We start from the raw sequence: 23,946 nt of genomic DNA, 5'->3' as shown, positions 1-23,946 counted from the left end.
ACCCCTTTATTTAAAAGCCACAAGACATCCAAAGCTATTACACCTGTTTCTTTGGAAGCCAAGAGACAGCAAAATGTTGTTGCACCCCTTTAAAGACCCAATGACGCCACAAAGCCATTGCACCCCTTTCTTTGGAATTCCAGAGACCCCAATGCTATTGCACATCATTCTTTAGCAGCCCAACAACACACCATAGCTAAAGCACCTCTTTCTTTGGAGACCCAGAGATTCTCAAAAGCTAATGCTTGTGATGTGTTTGGAAGTCATGAAAGCTAATGCACCTCTTTTTTTGAGACCCAGAGATTCTCAAACGCTAGTGCTCATGGCGTGTTTGGAAACCAGGAGACTCAACAGAGCTAATGCACCTCTTACTGTAGAGACCCAGAGAGTCTCAACAGCTAATGCTTGTGGTGTGTTTGGAAGTCATGAAAGCTAATGCACCCCTTTCTTTGGAATCCTGGAGACACTTTAAAGCTGTTCCACTCTTTTCTTTGGAAGACCAGGGACACTGTAAAGCTGCTGCACTCTCATCTTTGGAAGCTGGGAGACATACCTAAGCTATTGCACCTCTTCCTTTGGAAGGCATGAGACACACCAGGACTATTACACTTCTTTCTTTTGAAGACAGCAGACACCTCAAAGCAATTGCTCCTCTTACTACAGAAGCCTGAAAAAAAGAAATCTACTACACCTTCTTGGAAGCCTGAAGATCCCTAAAATTATTACACCTTTTTCTGTGGATGCCGGAGACGCCCCTAAGCTTTTGCACCTCTTTCTAAGGAAGGCCCAGGATACCTAAAAGCAATTGCTCCTCTTTCAATGGAAGCTTGAAAACGCCCACATCTACTGCCCCTCTTTGGAAGCCTCGAGACCCCTCAAACAATTGCGCCACTTTCTTTGGAAGCCTGGCGGTACCCCCAGAGTTACGGCACTTCTTTCGGTGGAAACCATGCCATACCTTAAGCTATTGCAGCTGTTACTATGGAAGCCTTGAGGCAACACTGAGCTTTTGCATCTTTTTCTTCGGAAAGAGCCAAGAGACATCACACACCCATGGCACACGCTTTCTTGGGAAGCCAGAGTCACCTCCAAAGTACAACTGTTGGGTAAGTTAAGCCTTGTACTTGGATGGTATGGCGATGACTGTAGACTCCTCATTAGCAATCCACCCCAGAGGACGATAGTTAGAATATTCTCATCAGTACTGGAGACAGGTGTACAAAAGGTACCTTCCACATCCCCAAAACACTGAATTGCCAGCTTGTTGGTGCAGACAGCCTCATCCCTTGCTTAGTCAAGTGCTCACGTTTTCAGAAATGAAGATTAAAAAAAACTCTCAACTTTATCCTGCGCGCATCTGATTTAAATCTTTACTTTTGTAGTAGTTCAGCTATTCAAAACCCAGAGACGCGAGCAGCGTTATTTCACGCCATCGAAAGTCTTTGCAGGCAGTTTAAGAAAAAGTAACGAAGTGGAAACATATATAGCTGGAGCATGTGCTTAGAAGCAGGTTGAGGTTGCTGGTGAACCGGGTTTGTATTAAAAAGATGCTTTTCCCTTTTGTGTGAAGCAAAGGCATGGAACGCTTTGAACAAACAGCTCGGAGGGTCTGCACAAATCATGGTTGGTACCTGGTGGCAGCTGCCATTGTTGAGCTGAAGGTTGGGTCTGTAATTCGAGTTCTTTGAATGTCAGTCGTACTTCTCAATGTTGTATAACACGCAGGATACCGGCGACGCAGCGGTGAATTATTGACGAGTCCCCGGATTGTTCACTTCCGTGTTAGGGCGATTATCTGTAAGTACACAAGCTGACATTTTCAAGCCACGGTTGTTTAGTGTAAATTGTTTTTCAGGACCAGACTTACTGGAGTCTGAACAGACCTGTAGTTTTGGGGACAATGTTCAATGTGAAAACTCATCGCCCCAAGGTTGCCAGGGGGGAGCCTAGCTCTTGTAATGAGGTCGGTCGGGCTCCTCTCATGCCTTGGTACATCCATGAACTTAAAGGTTCACTGGAATTACGGGGCTTCCTTGAGGGCCGTGAACAGGTTCCAGCCACTCATAGTTAACACAGAGCTGAGGGGTTGACTTTTGTGAAGGGACCGATTGACAGCGTTAATACTAAAATAAAAAATAAACTGTAAATCACATGATGCTACAGTACAGCACACGCTTCCGATAAATATGGCACATGGAAATCAAACATAAAAATTAACAAGCCTTGACAAAGCAAGTAGGTCTGGGTTATATCTGCTAAGGTCTAAAGCAGTGGTTCCGAACACATTGACTTCTATGGACCCCCACTTTATCATTACTGGAATCCGGGGACCCCCACTGAATCATTATTAGAATCTGGGGACCGCCCCAATGAGTCATTACTGAAAGTTGGGGACCCAATCTGTTAATATTATTTCATTTTCTAAGCAGTCACGGATCCTCCGAGGATGCTTTGCAGACCCGCAGGTGTCCCCGGACCACAGGTTGGGAACCACTGGTCTAAAGGCTGCACTGTCAGAACCCAGACCTACAAATGCACTTTTAACAGCAGGTTATTCAGCTCAGTGAGATGAGAATCAGATGCTGAGATCTGTATATGAACAACAATGAACAGGTCTGAATCCCGTTACGGTCAGCACTGCCTTTCTCATGTCCATGGTTATTAGAATGAGTGCAGTTAAGTTAAGGATAACGTTACATGCTTAACTTTACAGTTATTATGCTTGTTTTGCTTTATTTAAACCTCTAGCTGTGTTCACTGGCACAGTTCAGGATTCATTTGTAGGCGCTGTGAATGATATCTTTTTGGGTTTCCAATACATAACATATACTTTAAAGGCCTTTGGGTCAGTCCCATGCTGACATTTGGATGGATTTGTTGCCTATCTCCGTTTTCTGCTCGTCCGTCAATGGCTTTCCTCTCCAGTCTTGTGTTAGGTCCAGTTAGGACACTTTGGTCTCACAGTGTTCTGATTGGAGGAGCTGTATCTTTCCACTGTATACTTGAGTGGTCGCGTTCTTTTTCATTATTGAGCACTCATTTGGAGTACCCATGTTTCCTTGATCTTTCCAGTTTTCCTCTTTCCCCTCACACGCTTGTTTCCCTCCCCCCCCCCATATGCTCACAAATCCTTTCCAGTAGTGAAAGGTATTTATTTGTATGAGGCCTGACAGCTGCCTGACAGCTGCCAGGCCACCTGCTTGCTTTTTTGTTGTATGTATACACTTCTTTGTGTTTTTTTTAGATTTCAATTTACTACTCCTTCATGGGTTACAGTGATAAATTACAAAAATGGCCACCATGCATCACGTTACATGTGCACACGCGTTACAATGCATGCTTGCGTATCGCTGGCCATCTTGGAATGAGTTATGGCCGTTTTTGAATTGTTGGTCATGTGTGCGCATGCGTCGTGATGTATGCGCATGCATACGCTTGGCAACAAGCATTGAAAAAGCCAATAGTTCATCCATTTACAGCCGATTTCTATTGGCTTTGCCTGTACCCATTACGTAGAGGACATTGTTATAACTTGCATCTTTCTTTAACTTTGTATTTCCACATTGGTCCGGTTGAGAGAAAAAGTAGAGTGTTCTTCAAACCCATAACAATTCAACAAATGAAGGGGAAGGGTATTAAACCAATGAAATCTACACACATCAGGCGTTCTATTACAAATATCTTGTACATCAATGAAAAGGCAGATGTAGCTAGCATGGAGTCGTGCTAGGCTGAGTGTGGAGTTTGTGTCAAAGATCCAGACGTGATCCTTTTAGTAATAGCATTTTGTGCTTGTTTTGGGACAGAATGTTCCCTGGATGATGTACAGTCATGTTCTCCTGTCCTGAGTGAGTATGACTGCAAGTATCTAGTTTCCTGGTTTTTAACTTTGCCCCCAGCCTCCTGCAAATCCAGTGAGTCCATGAAGGGCTGGGCCTGTCCCTTGACATGTGGTCCTGGACCTATTCTTAGACCTGGAGGGGTGCACCAGGCATGATGTCGCTTGTCTTACAGTGTACTGCTCTCTCTTTCATGTGTTTAGCATGTAGAGTGGGGGTAGCACTGTACCGTGTTTTGTGAACAAGTTATTCTTTTTATCTGTGTAACCGGAGTGAAGGCCTAAAAGCTCATTCGTGAAGCGCTGTTTCTGTACACCAATACAAATCCTGAGTGACTTTGTAGGAGTGTGAGTGTGTGTGTCCTGGTGGTACATACATTGAGTATATGAGTGCACCAGGCTAATCTAGGCCCAGAGGTTCCATTTTGGAAACCCCTTGCCTGTTCCTATGTACAAAATAGAGATGGATCTGCTTTGCCGGACACTGAAAGTGTATTGTTGACATTGCTGAAGCTGAAGGGAGGAGACCTGGACACTGAATTGTGGAAAAAAGAAACATGTCTCCTTTGGAAATTCAGTTAGGCCTATTGCTGAGAGGAGCTTCTAATTCGTCTTCCTGTAGCACTGCCATTTGCTGGATGGCGGGGATGAAGGGTGGGACTGCAGTTTCTGTTTTTAAGGTGAGTGGGACAGTCTTTAGTATCTTCCCTGATCAGTGGTCAGTATAGCTGTTAAGAACCAGGTGTAGAGCGATCACGCCTCGTTGTGCCTCCGTTATGGCGCTCCATGCTGGAGACTACCCTGCTGAGAGGAGCACCATTGTTCATAAAGGCTGTGCCTCGAAAAAGCCTGTAAAGGACACATCATGGACCCCCAGACCACCCCGAAAGTGCAGTGAATCCACATCTCCCACTGATTTAACTGCATATAAGTGCGACCCACTGACCCACTTGCTGTTCGAGTTCCAAGTTCTCTTTGACCAAGGAAAAGAGTGCGTCACAGACTACTCTGACCAATACTGTACGATTGGAGCCAGCTTCCCAGAGGTGAAGGGACATCACCGAGCATCCTATCCAGAAGGGAGAAGCTGTTCCCTTCCTTGAATGCCTAGAAGCCAACTTTCCTGCTGAGAGAGAAGGGGGTCTGCCAATCCTACAAGAGGTGAGATTGTTCAGGGAAAGCCAAAAGCAGCTTGACCTCAGAAGCATGAGGGTCCATCAACTCCGGAGAACTGAGGAAAGTCAGCATAGTCTCTGCAGATGATCAGTTCCAGTCGGGAACAGCAGTATGTATGAACTGTGCCTCTACAAACTGTGCCCAAGCAGACTGTGGTGCTGCAACAATGAAATATACTTGAGAGGATTGTGTTGCTGCAACCATGAACTGTGCTAAAGGACTGTGCTGCTGCAATGACAAATGGTCCTTAAGTGGACCTTGCTGCTTTGACAACAAAATGTGCACCGACTGGACTGTGCTGCTACATCATTGAATTGTGCCATGGTTGTGCTGCCCTAAGAAGAGTACTTCCAGGTGGCTGTGTGACCCTTGACCCAGTGGTCCAAGGCCCCATTCCATCCAAAGGCTGTAAGCTGCCTTGTCACCAGCAGAAGACCGGTGATGCTGCTGGAGCTCTGACCACGCACACTGGGTGGCGGCCTTCACCTCTGCCTGCTACAGTCACAGTTGCACACCTGCGCACCTTCAGCTGGTGTGCCTCCTCCCACAAGAGGGAGTGACCAAGACGAGTGCCGCACACCCCGGCCGGCCACGCAAGAGTTACTGATGGGTCCACTGTAGTGAGAAAATAACACTGGGACTGCTAGATGAAAGGAGTGCACAAACTAGCTAGAAGTGGCAACCTGCACCTGTGCTTGATTCTGTCCAGATAGCAGTCCAGCCTGGGAGAAAGGGGAAGTGAGAGACAGGGAGGTAGGAACACTGACCCTTGAGTCCAGTTGCCCAAATCAAATGAAGCATTCGCATCTGTTGCCTGTCTTGTCTAGTACTGAGTTTGTGTGTGTATTAAAGTACTTCTCTGTAAAGAAAAGGTAAGGCACTGGATTGGACAATCCACTATTGCATAGCAGGGATATTCTTGAGTTCTGAGCCTGAAGCACCCCCGCACAACGTCCCTGAGGAGCCTGACTACGCGCCATTGATGCCACCGACAGTCAGGTCCTGAAGGACATACTTTGTCCAGTTTTGCAGAGCTATATTAGGATGGACCCTACAACATCAAAGTCAAAAGACCCCAGCCCCCGCGGCTGAGTCCCGGTAGCCCCTGCCTCCCCCGTGGCCCCACAAACAGGGTCTGACAGCTGCATTTCAACCCGCGAGTGGGATCCAACAAAGCCAAGGATGGACGTGCAACATTCAACCTTATCTGCAGCCTGCGTAAGGCGCCTGATAGTGGCCCTGGCCTCAGAAATAGCAAACATTCCTGCACGTGTTCCCATGCTAGGGTTATTCAGTGCCTGCTTACAGCACGTTACAGGCATTTTGGTCCTAATTTACCAAGGTTGTTTTCCTGTGAATGAGATTCCACAATAATAAAATAATGCATAGATGTACCATATCTTTGAGAATGACTCAACATGAGACAGAAGTCATTGGCCTGTGGGTGTGATGTTTCAAGTGATTGCAACACCAGATTGATGAAATGACTCTGTCTGGTGAAACAGTAAGAAAACTATAGCGGGTGACGTAGAGTGTCTTTTCAGTGATGTACATGCTGTGCCTGCTGGCGTTGTGGGATTTGTTGTTGATTGTGTGGTTTTATGCTGGCTTGCTGCTGTAGAAGCATAGTTAGAGACGTGGGGGTGGGAAGGCATGTGTGGAGAATGTAAGAAAGGCAGTAGAGGCTCATCAGCATCGTACTTGACGTTTGTATTATTAAGTTAATTAAAAGCAGTTACCACTTGGGTTACTACTACTGGCCAAAATTACACCTTGCCATCAAGCATCAGGATTCGCTACACCTAGAGGTGAACCAAAATAAAACATTCAAATAGGTTGTGCGCAATTTAATTATATGTTTATTTGTGGATTTCAAATGTAGGCCTTAATTTGTTTTGGCCAATAAGAAAAGCAAGCAAACTCATTACTTTGTCTGTATATAGGCTGGCCTTGAAAAAGTGTATTCAAAATAATGCATCAAGCTTTAATTTCTCAGAACAAATCACTATCAGTTAATATTGTTTGGTTGCAGGTTATAAGCTCAAAGGAATTGGTGTAATGTAAGGAATGGGTTCCTACAGGACGGGTGGAAGGATTAGGTGGTTTTTCACATAGAGTTAACATTTGACACACACACAGTTAAAGCTTCTCTGGGAGTTTCTGGGGTGGACGGTCATATCCACACTGCCCAAGTGTACTTCGAGTGGTTTCATTACCCCTACATATTTCTTCCTGATTTTAACATAGTGCTGGTGTGGGATGTTAGCCGTCTTTGATCTGACCTCGAAATGGAGTTGGTAGTCAACTAAAGTTGTGAAGACGGTGGGAAAGACCCAGAAGGTGGTGCAATGGGAGAAGGTGAAAGCCATTTAGATACGCTCACATGAGAGCCGGATTGCATGCCACGTACCAGGTGACACTGCCCCAGCATTATCCATGTTCCAGGGGTGGTATGCATTGCAGTATTATCCCACTTAGGGCATGTTTGGTCAAATGGTCACATGTGGCTGCCTATGAAAGGTTTGTGGTGGGATGTGGATTACAGTCAGAGTACTTGACTGTGAATGTTCCAGTTCATCGTCAGTGTTAAATAAATGATCTTGATGAAACCTTCAAGAACCTCTAGGGTCAGGTACCGGTCACTGTCCAAGAGCCCTCAGCTGGTGGTGGTGTCCTCTGGAATCACGCTGTGCTTCATCGTGCTGGTTGTCCAGCATATTTTTAAGGGCACCCACCTGAAGAGCATCAAACAGAAACGGAACATTCATCACTCTGGGCCACCAGCTATGCGTGGATGTTAGTGGTGCCCCCTTTACTGTGCCTGATACTTGTCACCATTGAGTGATTAGAGTTTGCACTTATAGTAGACGATGGTACTATATGTGAAAACTTTGGCAGGAAACTTAGCACATCTTTGGAAGGACACTTAGTACATCGTTGTATGGTGTATTTGTGTGCATATTTTGTTCTAGTTGATACCCCTCAGTAAGTCTACTTCAAAAAAATAAAACTAGCACATGTTAAATTGAATAAGTGTGGTCCAAATTCTGTGTGTGTGCCAAGCATCGCACACATGATGGCTGGATTGGGTGGGGATCTAGAATCCATAAACCCGGGTTATTATTTTTTTCTCCAGTTGCTACGTTTCATGTCAGAGACAAACTTGATTGTGAGTTCAGAAAAAATAACACATGGAGTGTATAGCAAGGAAGAAAGTCTGAGAGGATAACACCAAACACCCTGTATTTATTGATCTGTTTATTTTTTTTAGAGAGTTTTATAAAGTGCAAACCTGACCCAAGGGTATCAGAGTGGAGTACAGAGAGAAACCATGGCCTGTTACATAACACATAGTATCCGGCACCGGAAAATGAAAGATTAGGTTTGCTGCCCATGATCACTCTATTGGTAGTGCGACAGTGAAGCTAATGGATAGTTGGGTCTCGACAAGAGGGTACCTCGGGTGTCAGGCAGTCTTAGGATCAACCCTGGTCCAGGTCATTCTGCTAGGAATCTGTTTAGTAAAGTCCTTTATTCCACTGGTGCTTAACATGTGGTTGGGGGACCTCTGGGGGGTCCACAACTCCAACTCCTACCCGATACTGCTTAGATAAAATGTATGTGAATATGAAGGATTCTGTAAAATAGAGTATAAATATGTTGGTAGTAGCCGTCACATTGATTCATGGGAGCAGTGCAAGTGCATCAAACATGATATAGTATGGATGATGGGTGGCCTCAATTGAATTTAGAAAAGCTCCAACCTTCCTGTTCAAATGTTGATTTTTTTTTGTGTGAAGTAAAATATTTTATAATTTATTTCTTTGAATGCTCGTTTCCATATTTTTGTGTATTGTTTTGAGGTTCAACTCATCTAAAGTGCTTAGGCTATGGTCCCCGGATTCCAATAATGATTCAGTGTTGGTCCCTGGATTCCAGAAATGATTAAATGGAAGTCCACGAAGCAAAAAAGTTAAGAAGTGCTGCTTCAAACTTCTTTCTTGAAAGCTGTGGTTGATGAGTTTGACTAAATATCTGCCATGAGAGAGTCCCATATCCTCTGGGCCGATCCAGAGAAGGCACGGGTATTGGTCTTCTCTTTCCTAAATCGAGAAGGTTCCAACAAGAAGGAACTAGTGCTCCATAGGGAGTGTCCAGCTCCCGGGATCCTGAGCGTTTGTGCTAGGTATATGGGTACATGATAGTGCAGGGTTTTGCTAAATAACCTATCTCCAGGTGGATCCTGGCTTTTAACGGGAGCCAGTGGAGAGACTTATCAGAGGTTGTGATATTGTCTTGTTCCTGCTCTGTGTCTCGCTGCGGTTTTGCAGGTCATCTTGTCAGGGCCTTTCGTGATTTTAGTAAACCCTTTAAGATGCACTACCATAGCGTTTGCCAGATATGACTAAGGTTTAAAATGCGATCTTGAAGTATGGTGGGAGGATGAGAGCAGTTTCACCCTCTTGAGGAGGTGAAGTTGAAGAAGGGCTGTGGGGATGAACTGATGTGTGCTTGCATGCTGAGGTTTTTATTCAGGTTTATGCCAATTAACTTTGATTCGATAATGAAACGTTTCCAGTTGAGGGCGTCTAGGTTGGTGATTCATTCTTGAATGAAGGGTGAGTTGTGCGGTGAGAAGATGAGTAGGATTTCTGTTTTCAAGGAATTCAGTTTGAGGTGGTTTGTTGTCATGCGGATAACCCCAGTACTTAATTTGAACCGGTGCTTTCTGGTGCGGGCGCTGGCACTTATTTTTGAGGGCCGTCACTTATTCTTCTGCCTTAAGTATTTCTGGCAAGCAAAAGACACATATGGGAAGGATGGAGAAAGAGAAAAACGAAAAAGAGTCACAAAGGGAGAAAACAGACAGCTCAAGAGTGAGCTGAAGGGGCAGGAAGTGGCTGTAAATGGATTAAAGAGGCCCAAGATGGCTTCAGGATTACACTCCCTCAGTATTCTGTGCTCGCACATTTAATTGTAGCAGCCGCGTGTTTCAGAGGAGAGCTTTGGGCACCACATGTTTTTATTTACAAATGAAGCACTGGATAATCCTCACTCTCAACCTACCCACCCAAACCAGTGTGTTTCTGGAAGAAGATCTCCCAGTCGAGAACTTGAGCTGGACATATCACAAACTCAGGACAATGTCTACCCAAAACAGCAATAGGCTATGTAATTGGCGAAGCCTAGGCTATCCAAAGGCTCTGTAACTTGACATAACATAAACGAGCATTGCCAAAACTATTGTGTCTGCTCATGGCAAGCTGGTATGGTGGTTAATTGTTTATGGGAAGCATATGCCACAAAGTTAAAATTACAGACTGGGTGCAATGTGGATTAAAAAGCCAAGGGGGCACTATCTCGGCAATAATTGATGCCTCCCAGGCATGTCAGTGGAGTAATGCAACATAGAAGAGGTGTAGACTAGAGCGTGACATGAAGAAGCCCTGAGTAGGGGTCAACGAACAGCCTAGAAGCCAGCTGCATTCATTTGGAGTTTTCTATCGTGCAGACTGGGAGTCGGTGAGCTTTACAGAAGCACAGATGCAATGCGGAGGCACTTCTAGGCTCGGTACACTACATTTTCTGAGGGTTATGCTGACAATGAAGCGAGCAAGGCCGTTCATCGTTCATGATTCTACAGTGAACTGAAGGCCCAGACAGTCTGATGCAGACGTCCAGACAATGTAGCCGGTCTCTTCTCCAGGCCTGAACTGTCCTAACACCGAGCACCGACAGTTTGTTCCCGGCTCACTTTCCATTCGCGCTGCTAGGAAAGTAACATTTAAACACAATCTCCATAGAGAAGCCACACGGTCGGTGGTGCACCATGGCCCCTGATCTTTTTTTTTAAACCCTACTACAAGCATAGACACGTCAAAGAGTCCCCTGCATCTCCTCGATTGCCACAGGGCGTCTCCATTATGATTCCTTGCAATGGCGCTGCCTGTGCTGTTCTTGTGCAGTGTGTATTAGTGAAGCGCAGTAACATTTTACCTCTGTTAGTGGTTACCGCAGCGATATGGCCATTTCACCCTCGAAGTGAAAACATTTAAGGTCAGACTACCAGTTTCTCTATTTAGGACCAGGTTTTCTCCACTGGCCACTATTTTCATCGGATCTTCCAGATTGCCAATCGGAAGCATCTCTGCCCCCCACTTGATTTACACAAGGAGATTGGTGTCCCAGTTGGGGAGGGCGTTGAATAATGCGCCCCAAAAAGCTAGGATCAAAGCCTTCACAGGGACATCGCCACGGGCGTCCATTCACCAAAATGCCAGGGTTGGCGGAAGTGACATCACACGCCATTTCATCTTCACTTTCATACCCACACATGCTTACACAAGCACACATTCTATTTTACGCAACCACACACTCACGGGCAAGCATGCCTACAACATACTTTTAAAGGTGTTTTTACTTACCTCAGCTGCTACGGAGGGTCATATTCCAGTTAATTGTACATTATTTTTTGTTACACTAATAGTGAGTACTATATTATTCACTATTAGTGTAATAAAAACTGATTGAAAACAAGGAAGTGGAGCCCCAAGCAACGCCCATAAGGACGAGCTGCCCCTGTGTTCCTGGTACTGATTTTGTCACCTCAGGGGTTGCAGACGCAGTGCCAGGGGTCGCAAGGGGGCAAGCTGACCACTGGCGACCCCTAATTGACATCCATGGTCATCGCCCATCTGTAAAACGCAAGCTGCCTAGCTGTTGCCTGTACAGGGCGAGCGTCTGATCTGAAAAATGACAGCATCCATTCAAGGATTTTGAGGGTTCACTTCTCCAGGCTGAACCGTAAGGCATTTACCCACGTATTCACAAAGGCATTTTGGAGGATGTGACATAGTACTCCTATACTAGCCTATTATGCTCCATTATGTGCCCTTGTAATTTGGGCCCAAAACATTTAAACTCGTAATATGTTGGGAATATTCAGGAACTAGTGTTATGCAATTAGTGTAAATCACGTCACATGTTTACTAATAGGGATTTGGACATGCTGTGCCTTACTCACAATGGCATGGAAGCGTGCGCAAAGGAGAAATCCTGTAGTGCCACTTCCTGTACTCAAAAACGAGCTCGTAAATGGGTCCGATAAGCACGCAATCAGTGGGTCTGTGATCTTGTGCTACGTGTTGCCGTTCCTTTCACGGCCTGTACAACATGGAATCAGTAGGGAATTCGATGTTTTGTGTCCAAGTCACCGCCCCACTTAAAGCCATGTGAAAGGGTACCTCAAATAATACTCATAGTATTACTTACCTTACTCATAACTAGGTCCACTGGAATTATGCGGCACTAGATGGCCAAATTATGCGGCAAAGTTTAATAAATTATGCAGCAGGAAAATGCAAATTATGCAGCACATTTTGTAATAATATCACTTCATTATTTCAACACTTTTAAACTTCTTACTACTGATTGGCCATTGGTTGCACCCCGTTAGTACCATTTTAATACCCAGACGTAGCAACAAGCAGCAAAAAGGTGACCAGTACAGTTTTGCAAAGGGCCTTTCACCATGCGGCAATGTATGTCACTGCACTTTTGTTAATTTTTTAACCGTTTGAACTAGAAACGTTTTTTGGGGAAAATGTGCAGATTATGCGGCAGATGATGGATTATGGGGCAATTTCGGCAAATGTGTGATTATGCGAAAATCGCCGCGCCGCAGAATCGCATAATTCCAGTGGCCATGTTCATATCTAACTCGGTGAAGCTGTCCATTAACAGGCAGCCAGTGTGTTGGTGGCTTCTTGCTTAAATCCCTTTTGCAGCTCACGCATTATTACAGGTAAACAACATAACTTAAGTGCCTCAATAACTGGAAAGTTTAAGTGGCGGGAGACAGGTTTGAATAACCTGATTAATGCTCCTGTTTGCTCTCGCCGCCCAGTGAATGGGTCGCCAGTTGTTGGGCAGGGGCGTGGACGGGGAGCCGTCTCAGTTTCCACCGTCTCGCAATGTCCCCGACTGCTAATGACTGTTTATTGCCCGGTCCTTGGGCACTAACATTTTCCATCTCAAGGAGGGGCGGGCCCGCCGGAGTGAGGAGCCTGCCGCCCGAGCGCTGAATGGAATTACTCGCGATGGAAACTATGCGGCAAGGGGAGTTGATAACGCAGCTGCGATGCAAACCTCAGCTGTTTTTCCATCCTCCAAAGCAAAAAAAAGGCAAAGTTAATTAGCATAGGGAAACTGACTAACGTGCTGACGTCACTGCTTTCCAGCCGGAGCTTAGTGCCTGTCCCCGGCTGCCTGCGCGCGAGTGGGTTTTGTTTAGGAATCCGCTGTCCCCTGCTCCAGCATCGGGAGTTTTTTTTTTTTTTGTGCTCGTTTCGGTGTCTGTTTTTGGGAGGGGTCAGATCGCCTCCTTTATAAGCTCAGCTTTCACAAAGCGCTGCTCCTGCACCTCTGAACTCGCCGCTCTCCGTGGATCGCCCTGTCAGTCGGAGGCTGCCGAGGATGCATTTCAGAAACTTTAACTACAGCTTCGGCTCGCTGATCGCCTGCGTGTCGGGCACCGACCTCTTCAGCCACAACGAGAACCGGGTGAGCACCTGGCAGATGTTACTGGCCCATGCAGTGTGCTTTCTGTGCAGATTGCGGTGAAGTATTTTTCACAAACGTATCTGAAGTTTTGGAATCAGTCGCACATCTTCTCTTGCTGTGTCATTGTTTGCATTGTGTGTTAAGTGGTGAAATAGTGAGTGACTGCACCTGCCACGGAGATACCTTTCCCTTTCGGGTGATCTGCTGGGTGCCACTTTTTTTTTTTTTACTTAAGCGGTCGCTGCTGAGATCTTTGTTTTCAACTATCAGGTCACAGGTTCAACTCCCAGCAGGGGTGTTTCAACCGCTCATCCTTCCGAAGTCAGTTTAATTGAGTGCCATCGCCCCGGCTGAGAATAACAGCTTTTATATACATCGCGTTATCTCTAGTAAAGTTGTTGGCGTGTTTGCGTCCTCGCTGGGCTGACTCGGCGTTTCATCATACTGAAGTTCCTAAAATGAAAACACGTTACTACCGAAAGGTTTTAGTGTCGCCCAAAAAGAAAGTTATCCTTTACATAAACGCTTTCTATTTTTATTACGTGAGATGTGTGAGAACATGTCTAATTTAGCGCCCCTGTTCTTAGCCAGTTTTTGTTACTGGAAACATGTTTTAAAGAGTGTCGCAGTGGAATGATATGGCGTCGATCGCTCCTGCAAAACGATCGGGGTAGCGTGCCAGCTTGGCATGCAAAATATTTTTCCGGTCATGGAATAACACCGCAACAGGTTATGAAAACCTATTGATAGACTATGCCGGCCAGTGTCCCTTGGGCATACATACCAAGCTGCTGCACGTACATACAGAATATTCATACAAGGCAGCATAACCTTCCATCGAGCATGTACCCGTGAATGCATGGCAGGGTGAACTATTGGTGGACGGTCAAGCGCCTGGAAGCCGCCTGGCGCAACCTGAGCGCGCTGGCGGCATTAGAACGTTGCACGCTGAACCTGCATTAGAACGTTGCACGCTGAACCTGCATCTGTGGTTCTTGTTTGTGTTTTATAACTCAGGCCCGAGTATCACTGTCAGTGGATGAGTAACAGCCCAGTGGAAAAAAGGTAACACTATCTGTACAGTAGGGGCGGATGGCCAGACCTGGAGTGTCACCGGAGTAGAGGCTTCCGGGAGCGAAACATACACCTTCAAACTTTTTTTGGTAGACGGCGTCCAGTATTTTATATTGGCATGATTGTAGAAACATTTTGCACGAGCTCAGGTTCTGTGGGCAAGACGGAACTGGCACATAAACCACCTGCTGGGCACAGTAAATATTTAACCATTAAGCGCACTGTTAATGATGTATGTGCGGTCAGAAATCAGTTTCTCAAATGAACTAGTATTTTGGTGTTTTAGTGAAAAAACATTTTTTGGAAGAATAAGTTAGAACCACCCAAATGCTTCAGTTTTTTGAGATGCGAAGAAAGGTGGCGTTTCGCATTGTTCTGAACTGTGAGTAGGAGTCTGTGAAGGTAAAAGTAACTTTAAGTGAAGTCTAGAAGACGGCTAGCATGTCGGTATATCGGACAGTTTGGTGGATGGCTGGTGCCCTGGAAATGCCAGTGTAGCTGGGGAAGAGTCCCTTACATGTTTGGCATGTGGCATATCCTACCCCAGCCCTACAGGCCTTGCAGTTGCAGACCTGGGCATTTGGTCTTATTTTCCCATAGGCCTCTGCGCTTCTTATGATGCTTTGTCCACTCACATATGTTGTTTGTGGGTTGGGTCTGCTGAGAGAACCTTGCTCGTGTGCAGAGTTGCTTTGTGATGTACAGACAGATGGGCAGTCTGTGGTTAGTTTTCCAGAGACTGGAGTCATTTCATTATTTTTTAGGAGACTGGAGTGAGATATGGGTTCCCCAAATATTTAACTTACAAAATATTTGTGATTAGAAATTGATTGATTGTTTTGAGTTTACACATTAATAGAGTGGATGGTACTTTACTGTTGTTGGAGGCTTGTAAACATGGTTGTTTCCACAAACGTGGTGTAATGAAACAAGTGAACTGATTTGCCTGCGATTTGACAAGGGCAGGGCATTGCTACCCTCCACGACTTGGTCAAAGCCCTGTTTCCTTTAAACAAACTTGTAACAGACTACTTGGCACATCTGAACTTCATGACACAACACCAGTAGTTACATAGAGCTGATCTCGAAGCATAAACTTGGGACACTTTGAGTCTCATTCTGCCACCTTGCCATGTGACTTTCCACAGAGCTCTCATCTCACGTCATCGCTAATATTCATAGAACCATTCACTTTGGTTGAGTCCATTTACAGGGTCTTTGCAATCCAGTTTATCTAAGAACTTCCTCCAAGGATGAATCCTTTACTCCTTGTTACTGTGCTGGGTGATGGTACAAATGTGGAGACTGGCGACTGAACTGCAGTTTAATAAACTAGATGTTTTTCTTTCTGGCTTGAAAGGAAGGCTTTATCTAAAAAACATGAAATATCTCTCTGCTTCGGGGGGGAACTGACCTCTCAGTAAAAATCAAGAAGCTAAGCTTCCTGACACTGATGCCCAGAGTGCTGCTTTTAGTAAAAAAAACTTTTGGTATTACCAATTTAGGGGGAGGGTGTAAGATCACAATTCCCCTGTAAGTCCAGAGGACAAATATTAGTCTGCAGTGGCTGTTAGGGCCAGGGGTTCATATGCAGTAGTCAGAATTCTGTCATTTCCAAAGGGTTACTCTTTCTCTTTCAAGTGCCACAAAATGCTCCGAGTTTGTGGGCTGAGTACACAGACCGCACCTCACAAGCCTGATGTGTGTGTGCTGGCTTCGTGAAACCAACAAGAATATTGTTGTGGTTAGCCTTATGGTGTGGAAAAGTTACAACCTAACCTGCCCTCCCACCACCTGACTTTGTAAACTTCTGTTTTTTCTGACAGAATTGTGACTGTGAAGCCTGTTGGAGTTTAGCTTCTTGATCTATGGCTAATTGTAAACGTGTCGGACATAGCATCTTAATGTAGGTCTGGCTTGACAGCTCAGATCTGCATCCAATTCTTTAAAATAAACAAAAAGTGGGCTTTTGCTCCACTACAGGTATTTTGTTCTTACTGGGTGCTATTGAATGTTTGGTGCATAATTCCATCGCCTGTGGAGTGCTTGCATTGCAGTGGCACGTTTGCAATGAGGTACTCATAGATACGTTGTATATTTAAAACAATTGAATTTTTTTTTTTTTTCACTACCGCCGCAGACAGGTACTATTTAACGTTTTAGGCATGAGTAAAAATGCAAGCCAGGCCTACTGTTTTATGTACAAGTGCATCTTAATATAATAACTGCCATTATTAAAAGTAGGATGGAGACTCGCATCCTGTTCTTGATTTGGGCTGGCAGGTCTCATGCTCAGAAATCCTACACTGCTATGGAACATTTGGGTCATGACCTATGCTTGGTTCAGGAAACAGCTTAGTTGAGTCCAAAAGATGATCTAAGAAACGGATGGACTCTATTATTCAAAGTGGGCCTTTTTAGATTGAGCCTACCGCACAGCACAAGCTTACCAAGAACTTACAGAGACTTAGGGCCGCCCATTGCTTCAAATTGGTTGGCGTTATTATCAATCTCATTTTCTTGTTGATTGGCTTTCCTTGCTCATCTTGTTTTTGTCCCTCCCTTGGAGCTTAACCTTTATAACATCCTCTTGTCAGGCTGACTTGTGTTCTTCCCATGCTCACTTTAAGGAGCTACTATTTTTTTTCTTTTCGAGTAGGCACTTCATCACAATGCATTTGTTTTCCAAATCTCACTGTCTTGTGTTTCTCTCCCTTCGAAATGCCCACCCATGCTTTGTGTTTGCTCTCATTTCGTCTGCTTGCCCTCTCTCCTGTGTACTTCTCCCCTGCACCTCTTTGTGTTACTTGTTGCTTCCTTCCTTGTGTGCTTTTCACTCTTCCCCCCGTTTCTGTCTCCTTAATGTTCTTTTCCCAGAACCCTGTGTTGCTCTCTCCTTCATGCCCTCTGCCCACTCCTTGTTATGCTGTACTTTTAAATATATATTTTGTGGAAGGACAGGTAATAAATAGCTGCCGGCCCTCTACAAAGCACTTATGTGCGTTAGTACTTACTTAGTTTTTTTTTTTTAATTTAAGTGGTTCCCACGGTCTTAGATCGGTCACAAAAAAATGATGCCTGTATCATTCCATAAACATGTACACACACACATAATGGTGCATACATAGGTCTACAGAACGATGCTACCAACACAGCAGCTGCATTATTGTGCTTTTTGTTTTAGCCATACTAAACAACACTGACAAAATAATTGCTTTTACTGATGCAGTTCAGCATCATCAAAAAAAGCTGTGAAAGCCTTCAGGTCCCAAAGGTGAGACCTTGTTGAGAACTGAAGCTCTCGATAAAAAAAAATCTATTGAAGTGTACCTAATGGCTGCTAAGGCAACTTGGACGCTGTCATCTCTAAACAACATATTGATTTCTGGGGTCCAGCAACTGCTGTAGCATATTCTCTTAAATAACAGTACCTCTTGCAGGGCAAAATTTCCAAAACATTTTGTAGTCACTAGTGTAACTTCTGTTGGGAGAAAGTGAATAAAAAAAAAAAAAAACAAGCATTTGCAATGCAATGGGTCTCGCATTTGCTCGAGTTACAGCTATTAGCGTTTTAAACTCCTAGCTGGACTTTTCTTGCCACATAAACTGGAAAGTAAAACTGTTTTGAATAAGCGAGCTGATGTCCGCCATGAGTGCGAAGCAGATGCACAAAAGGAAACAGAAGTTTGCTTGCAGTGAAGGGTATAGGCAAAAGTGCAATTATCCATGTAAGTGTCAAAAGTGCAATTATCCATGTACATGGCAAAAGTGCAGATATCCATGTAACAGGGTAATTGTCATGCAAAGCACTCAATTACTGCCCAGCGAGATTGCGCTGCCTACGAAATAAAAAGAAAAAGTAGTCCAGAAACCATACGGAAAACATTGAGCCTTGTATGTTTTCAGTAGTTGGCCTGTGCACTCGATGAGGGCTAAACACTGGATAACGCATGACATGTGCATGCCTTTCACTAATGAAATCAAGCGAATTTTAAAAGGCAAGCCCATGAACCAACCAAAATGATGGGTGTAATTAAATGCTCATAGAGTGATTACACGAGGGACAGAACACTTTGCGCCCTTGACCCTAAAAGTAATTTCCAAATCATGCTTCACAAATTAGAAATTGCATACATTTCCAGCCTTAAATTCAACTTACTGCTGTGCAAAATCCATCACAATGGTGGGAATGTACACTGTGATAAGTTTAGAAAAGGTGCAAGAAAATTGGTGTTTCTGTGGTGGTGGTCTTTGAGAATGCTAGGAAAATGTACAAAGTGGTGACTTTGTGGGTATTTGCAAACAATCTCCTCCCTGACCCTTGCATCCTAATTTAACATCTATCCTTAGACATAAAAATGCTTGAATGAGTGGACTGGTTGTGCAGATATGGTGAGAAAGTACCAAAACCCGCTCCATTTGTCTGGAAGCGGAGTGGGTTGAGAATGTTTTTTATGTGGAGGAAAAGGGGAAAAAATAAAATATGCAAATGCACATTTTCACAAAACGTAACAAGAACCAAGTTCCTGATCTAGAGTTTGGCAGATGGGTTACTGCTCTGGCAGTCAAGTGCCATAGGATATAATACACTTGTAATAAAGTGGACAGGATAATCGTCATGTTTGTGGAGCGGGAGGAGTATTTATACAATTTATATATATTTCCAAGGTGTATTCCATTAGATTTTGTTAATCCTCAAAAAGGAAGAAATCTATGTAAACAGAGTGTGTGTATCAGTGATGCATACATTTCTTAATGTGTAATCAATGGACCAGTGACCAATTTGGAATGGTATTTAAGAATTCCCATGTCTAGCCTTCCCTGCCATTTCCCGATCATAGCAACTAATTTGTGAGATCCACAATGAGAATCTTAACATTACTTTGCGTGTTTTACAAATTACATGTTTACATTGTCCCACTTGCTGAGTAACTACAGTTCGATGTCATGGATTTTCTCTTGGCCTCCCCAGGATATGACCTTTACTTGACCATACACCGGTAACCCACGCTGGCGGCAGGGATTATATGCTTGCGATACGCTATGACACATGCCTTAGTCATGTCTTTTTCATAAAAAACCTAGAACTGTTGTTCTACTGACCAGGACTCATACACAACTGAAAATTGATTATCTGGCATCACACATTGATTATTGTGTTTGTTTTGTTTTTCAAATTGTAGGCACTGGGCATATCCCTTTCTTTACTATGGTTGGTCCCCAATAAAATTGAAGCCAGAGTGAGAAGAGAAAAATCAAACACACAGTTACCTAGTTCCAATGCTCTCTCAGTCCAGGTATTTAGATCCAAGTTTGGAATACAAAACTTCTGTACCTAAAGAACAAACTCCAGACCACAGAAGGGAAAAGAATGACAAGGGGCAAAATTTCCCCCATAATTCAAATTCCAAAAACAGAGAAAAGCAAGATCTTCAATCAGGCCTTCCCCTGCTTAGCTGCCAGACCGCATAACCAGATCCATGACACCAACTGATCTTTGCTTCAGAAAAAAACTTAATACTTGCCTGTTTATACTGCATCTAAATATTGCCTTCCCCACCCTCCCGTCCTCCATCCAATTCAGAGGCTACTTCTGAATCTCCAGCTGGACCTCTCAAAGCCTCTCTCTATCATTTCCACCTTCTTCTGTCCCCCAAGGTCATCACAGTAGACTTTTCTCTTGTGGGGGTCCCAATGGTGTACCCTTGCTGTGTTGAGTCATTCTGATCTACGTATGGTATATGTAAAGTGTCCTGCTAACGTGCTGGCTAGGTCTGCACTCTACAAACACCAACCTCAAAAAGAAAACTTAACAATTATTGACCCCTAGAGGTCTCAATTTGGTAAACCAATGTGTGTGATTTATGGTAAGAACAAGGCACTTCTCAATTTACATTATTGCTTCAGCACATAATGCATTTTCATTCTCAACATGTGTCTGGGTACTCAAGGACATGTGGGTACATGGTACCCATTTCACATAAATTTAGACCTGTCCTATCAATGTCAGGTAGACTTAGGGTGAAAAAATAGGGAGCTAAGGCAATCTCAGTCCTGAAGCTATTTCAGTCTTGTGGAGTCATCACCAAGTACAAGTGTTCGGACGTGTCATTACTGAGCGTGACTGTGTTACCACCTGGGCATGTTCTGTTCTCTGGCCCTTATGTGGGAGTGGAAACCTAGAAACATATATTTAGCTTTGTTTTGTGAAATTAGCACCATTTCCACTGTGAGGTAATAAAACCCAGCTGTTTTCCACTCAAGGAGGACATAGATGACTAGTGTCATGTGACTAAAACTAAAAGGAGAGACCGTGGTTTCCTGTGTCTTTCGTTTCTTGAATGTAGTTCCTAGTATTTTTGTAATCACATTAGAAACTCTACAATTGAATTTATATCCAGAAGAGGCTATCTGCCAATAGCCTTTGAATCATGTTCATTATGCTGTGAACACAAATTGCTCTTTTGGGCACATTACCCTCCAGCGCCCACTTATAGCTGCATTTTGCTTTTCACTCGGACTTGAGTGCTGGCTTTGGAATTGTTACATTCTCTGAAGGACACCATTTAACAGATTTTATGATTTGTTTGCAAAACCCAACTATGTTTTGTAAATCCTGCGACACTGTGCAGCCACTGGAAAAAATCAAACTGACTAGTCTCTCTTTGTATGGATTAGGCATGTTCAAACCAAATTGTCTGAAATCACCTTAGACAATCCCATGCTTTTAGTCGAGAATAGGCAAACACTGTGCTTGGGCCATTTGATATTGTTGGAACAGGCTGAGGGGTGCAAATCTAATGGACTGATAAAAACTGATCCCATTGTAAAAGGAAGGGGTGCAATGAAAAAAACATCTTTCTTGACAGCAAGATGCTGTGTACTTTCTGTCTTGAATTTGTAGATCTCCCATTCTATGGTTACCACCCAAATCTTCAATATGTACTTTTCATGCCTCCATCTGTTGTGCCCATCGTGATCGTCTAATAATCCCAAATCTCTACAATTCTATCTCACTGCACTGTAGATAGTGAGTGGCTATCCAGTGGCTGCAGTCAGAGGAGAGATTGGCAACGTGTGGCATATACCTATGATAAAAATGTATCCTTCAAATAGACCCTCGTCTGTTGGCACGGACCTTTGACAGCTGTGTAGTTAGAACCTGCATCTAAAACAACAGAAGGATGTTTTAGAATTGGAGAATATTTACTATTTTTCACAAGTGCAGCAGCATTTTATAAAACCTAGATGCATGGCATCTTTTGTGTACATCTTTGTGTGGTATCTGCTAAATGGATTTCTGCCTTCCCCTCCCACAAGGATCTGTTATATCCTTTTAAAAGTAGACCCTGCACTGCCCTTCCTGACACCACCAGGCAGCGCTATGACTTCCTCCTGATTGGTCTGTCTGCTAACCCTGCCACAGAGGATTCTGCCTCTCGGTCCATTGTTTCTTTCTGACCAATCATATGACTTCTTATACCGAGGTACAGGAAGTTGAATAACCAACACTATTACAACATCCAGGATTATGTTCTACTTGTCAAACGCATGCATGGATTTAAAAGAATGCTGAGTTTATCTTTCAGTCTAATGATTGTAACATAAGAAATCCAAAAATGTGGAGAGTGTAAATATATTACCTGCTAAGAAGGATGTAGACTTTTGTACCTATTTTTACAGTAAAAAGATAGAGCTGCATCTTAATTTTGTTTTGTTTTTTCTTTACAGGCTAAATTTGAATCTCTGTTTCGAATGTTTGATGAACACGCTACCTTCCAGTATTTTAAGAGCTTCAAGCGTGTCCGCATCAATTTCAGCAACCCGCTCTCTGCCGCCGAAGCCCGAATCCAGCTGCACAAAACCGAATTTCTAGGCAAGGAAATGAAACTGTATTTTGCTCAGGTGGGTTTTTGCAGACTAGTGCTTGGTTGGCAATGTGCTGTGGTTTCTCTCTTTAGGGTTTTGTCCCTTTTTCCGGTTATCTTGTTGGGCTGCTTACAATGCCTTTTGTACAAGTCATAGGTGCAACCCAATGCTAAGGTGTGGAGGCCATGTATAAGAAAAGCCATCAGCCCTCTTGGAAAGATCTACCCTAGGGCATTCAATATGATGTATCTTGCACAAAGAGAATCCTGTGGATGGAGGCCTAGGAACATTGTGTAGTGTATATGATGGAGAGGAGTGGAAGAATAGACCATAGAACAGAAGCATTCAGATGCTTTTGTGGCAGCAGGCTGTATAGTGCCCAGTGCAACCCTAGGGCATGGATGTGTGTCATAGGTCCAGATGGAATAATAGTTTAGATTTTCAAGCTATCTACAAAGGGTGAATACAGTGAATCCAAATGGAACTCCTTTACTGTGTTTAGGATTAGTCTCGGCATCTGGCATGTATTCAGCCCTTAAAGTCCTACATTCGGCCTCTGCTAAAGAGCAAGGTGTCATCTTCTGAGGTGTGTTTCATAGAGGACAAATGAGGGTGTCTATGCAAAAAGGGCTTGAGGCCGGTTCAGCGTAGACCCACAAAATAACATATAGCTAAGTATCAGGGTAATGATGTTTCCACCGCTGGAGTTGTGAATGACAGAGCCAATCCAATACTGGCTTTTGTTGTCTGAGGTCGCTCAGGAATCCCTCCCCATTGTTGATACATATCCATGTACAGTTCTATAAATACATGCATGCCTCTGCTTCAGCCTGTCCTAACGATGGCCAAAAAGGCCTGCCAGTATTGTACTTCTGAAGATTACCGCCAACAGTATCATGGCATACTGATATCGAGGACAGACTATCGAGGGACAAAATAAAGTATAGATTTACTATTCCTAACTCTACTTCTACGTACCTTGAAGATGTGTGTACTGCATAGGTACATATATGTGGAGTTAGGAAGAGAAAATCTGGAATCACTTAACTGTCAATATTTTATTTTTGATATTCTGCGATCGATATTCTGTCACATCAATATTGCTGAATCGATATCCTCGTGCCTGTGTGCAGCAACAAACAAAGGCCCAGTTTGCAAACACCAGCAGAGTAAAGGCAGAAATTTACTCTCTAGCTTTACTCCTAGAATGACACTTTTTTTTTTTCTCTACAACGAAAATATTTTGTCCTACGAACATCCCTCTTCTCATAGACCCCCTATTCATAAACTCCCTGCAAAGTGTTTGCATATACATTAAAACGTTTTGGTTGTTCACTGGATGGCGCACGGCCACCTCCGCTGGTAGCGCCTAGCTTTCTGTCTATCAGATTGCAACTATGAAAATTTTTACAGTTTTCGTTGAAAGT

The 23,946-nt window shown here is 43.9% G+C and overlaps 1 protein-coding gene and 1 long non-coding RNA gene across 4 annotated transcripts in view; one reads left to right on the top strand and one right to left on the bottom strand.

Annotated features, from left to right (window-relative positions):
* Positions 1-23,946, bottom strand: part of LOC138248692 (uncharacterized) — a 46,721-nt gene that overhangs the window by 12,465 nt on the left and 10,310 nt on the right. For both annotated transcript variants that reach the window (XR_011194621.1, XR_011194620.1), the window contains exon 2: positions 1,632-1,795. This is a non-coding gene — a long non-coding RNA (uncharacterized lncRNA). The remainder of the gene's footprint in view (positions 1-1,631; positions 1,796-23,946) is intronic.
* Positions 1-23,946, top strand: part of RCAN1 (regulator of calcineurin 1) — a 235,112-nt gene that overhangs the window by 202,713 nt on the left and 8,453 nt on the right. The window contains exons 1-2 of one of the 2 annotated variants that reach the window (XM_069202500.1): positions 13,112-13,576; positions 22,382-22,555. In XM_069202500.1, the coding sequence (XP_069058601.1) occupies positions 13,490-13,576; positions 22,382-22,555 (261 nt within the window). In that variant the 5' untranslated portion in view covers positions 13,112-13,489. Of the gene's footprint in view, positions 1-13,111; positions 13,577-22,381; positions 22,556-23,946 lie in introns of those variants that run through there. The other variant, XM_069202499.1, reaches the window with a different exon arrangement.

The sequence above is a fragment of the Pleurodeles waltl genome, chromosome 8 (assembly GCF_031143425.1).
Source record: "Pleurodeles waltl isolate 20211129_DDA chromosome 8, aPleWal1.hap1.20221129, whole genome shotgun sequence".
In the NCBI taxonomy this organism is placed as follows: domain Eukaryota; kingdom Metazoa; phylum Chordata; class Amphibia; order Caudata; family Salamandridae; genus Pleurodeles; species Pleurodeles waltl.
This window is presented reverse-complemented; position numbering and strand designations above follow the sequence as displayed.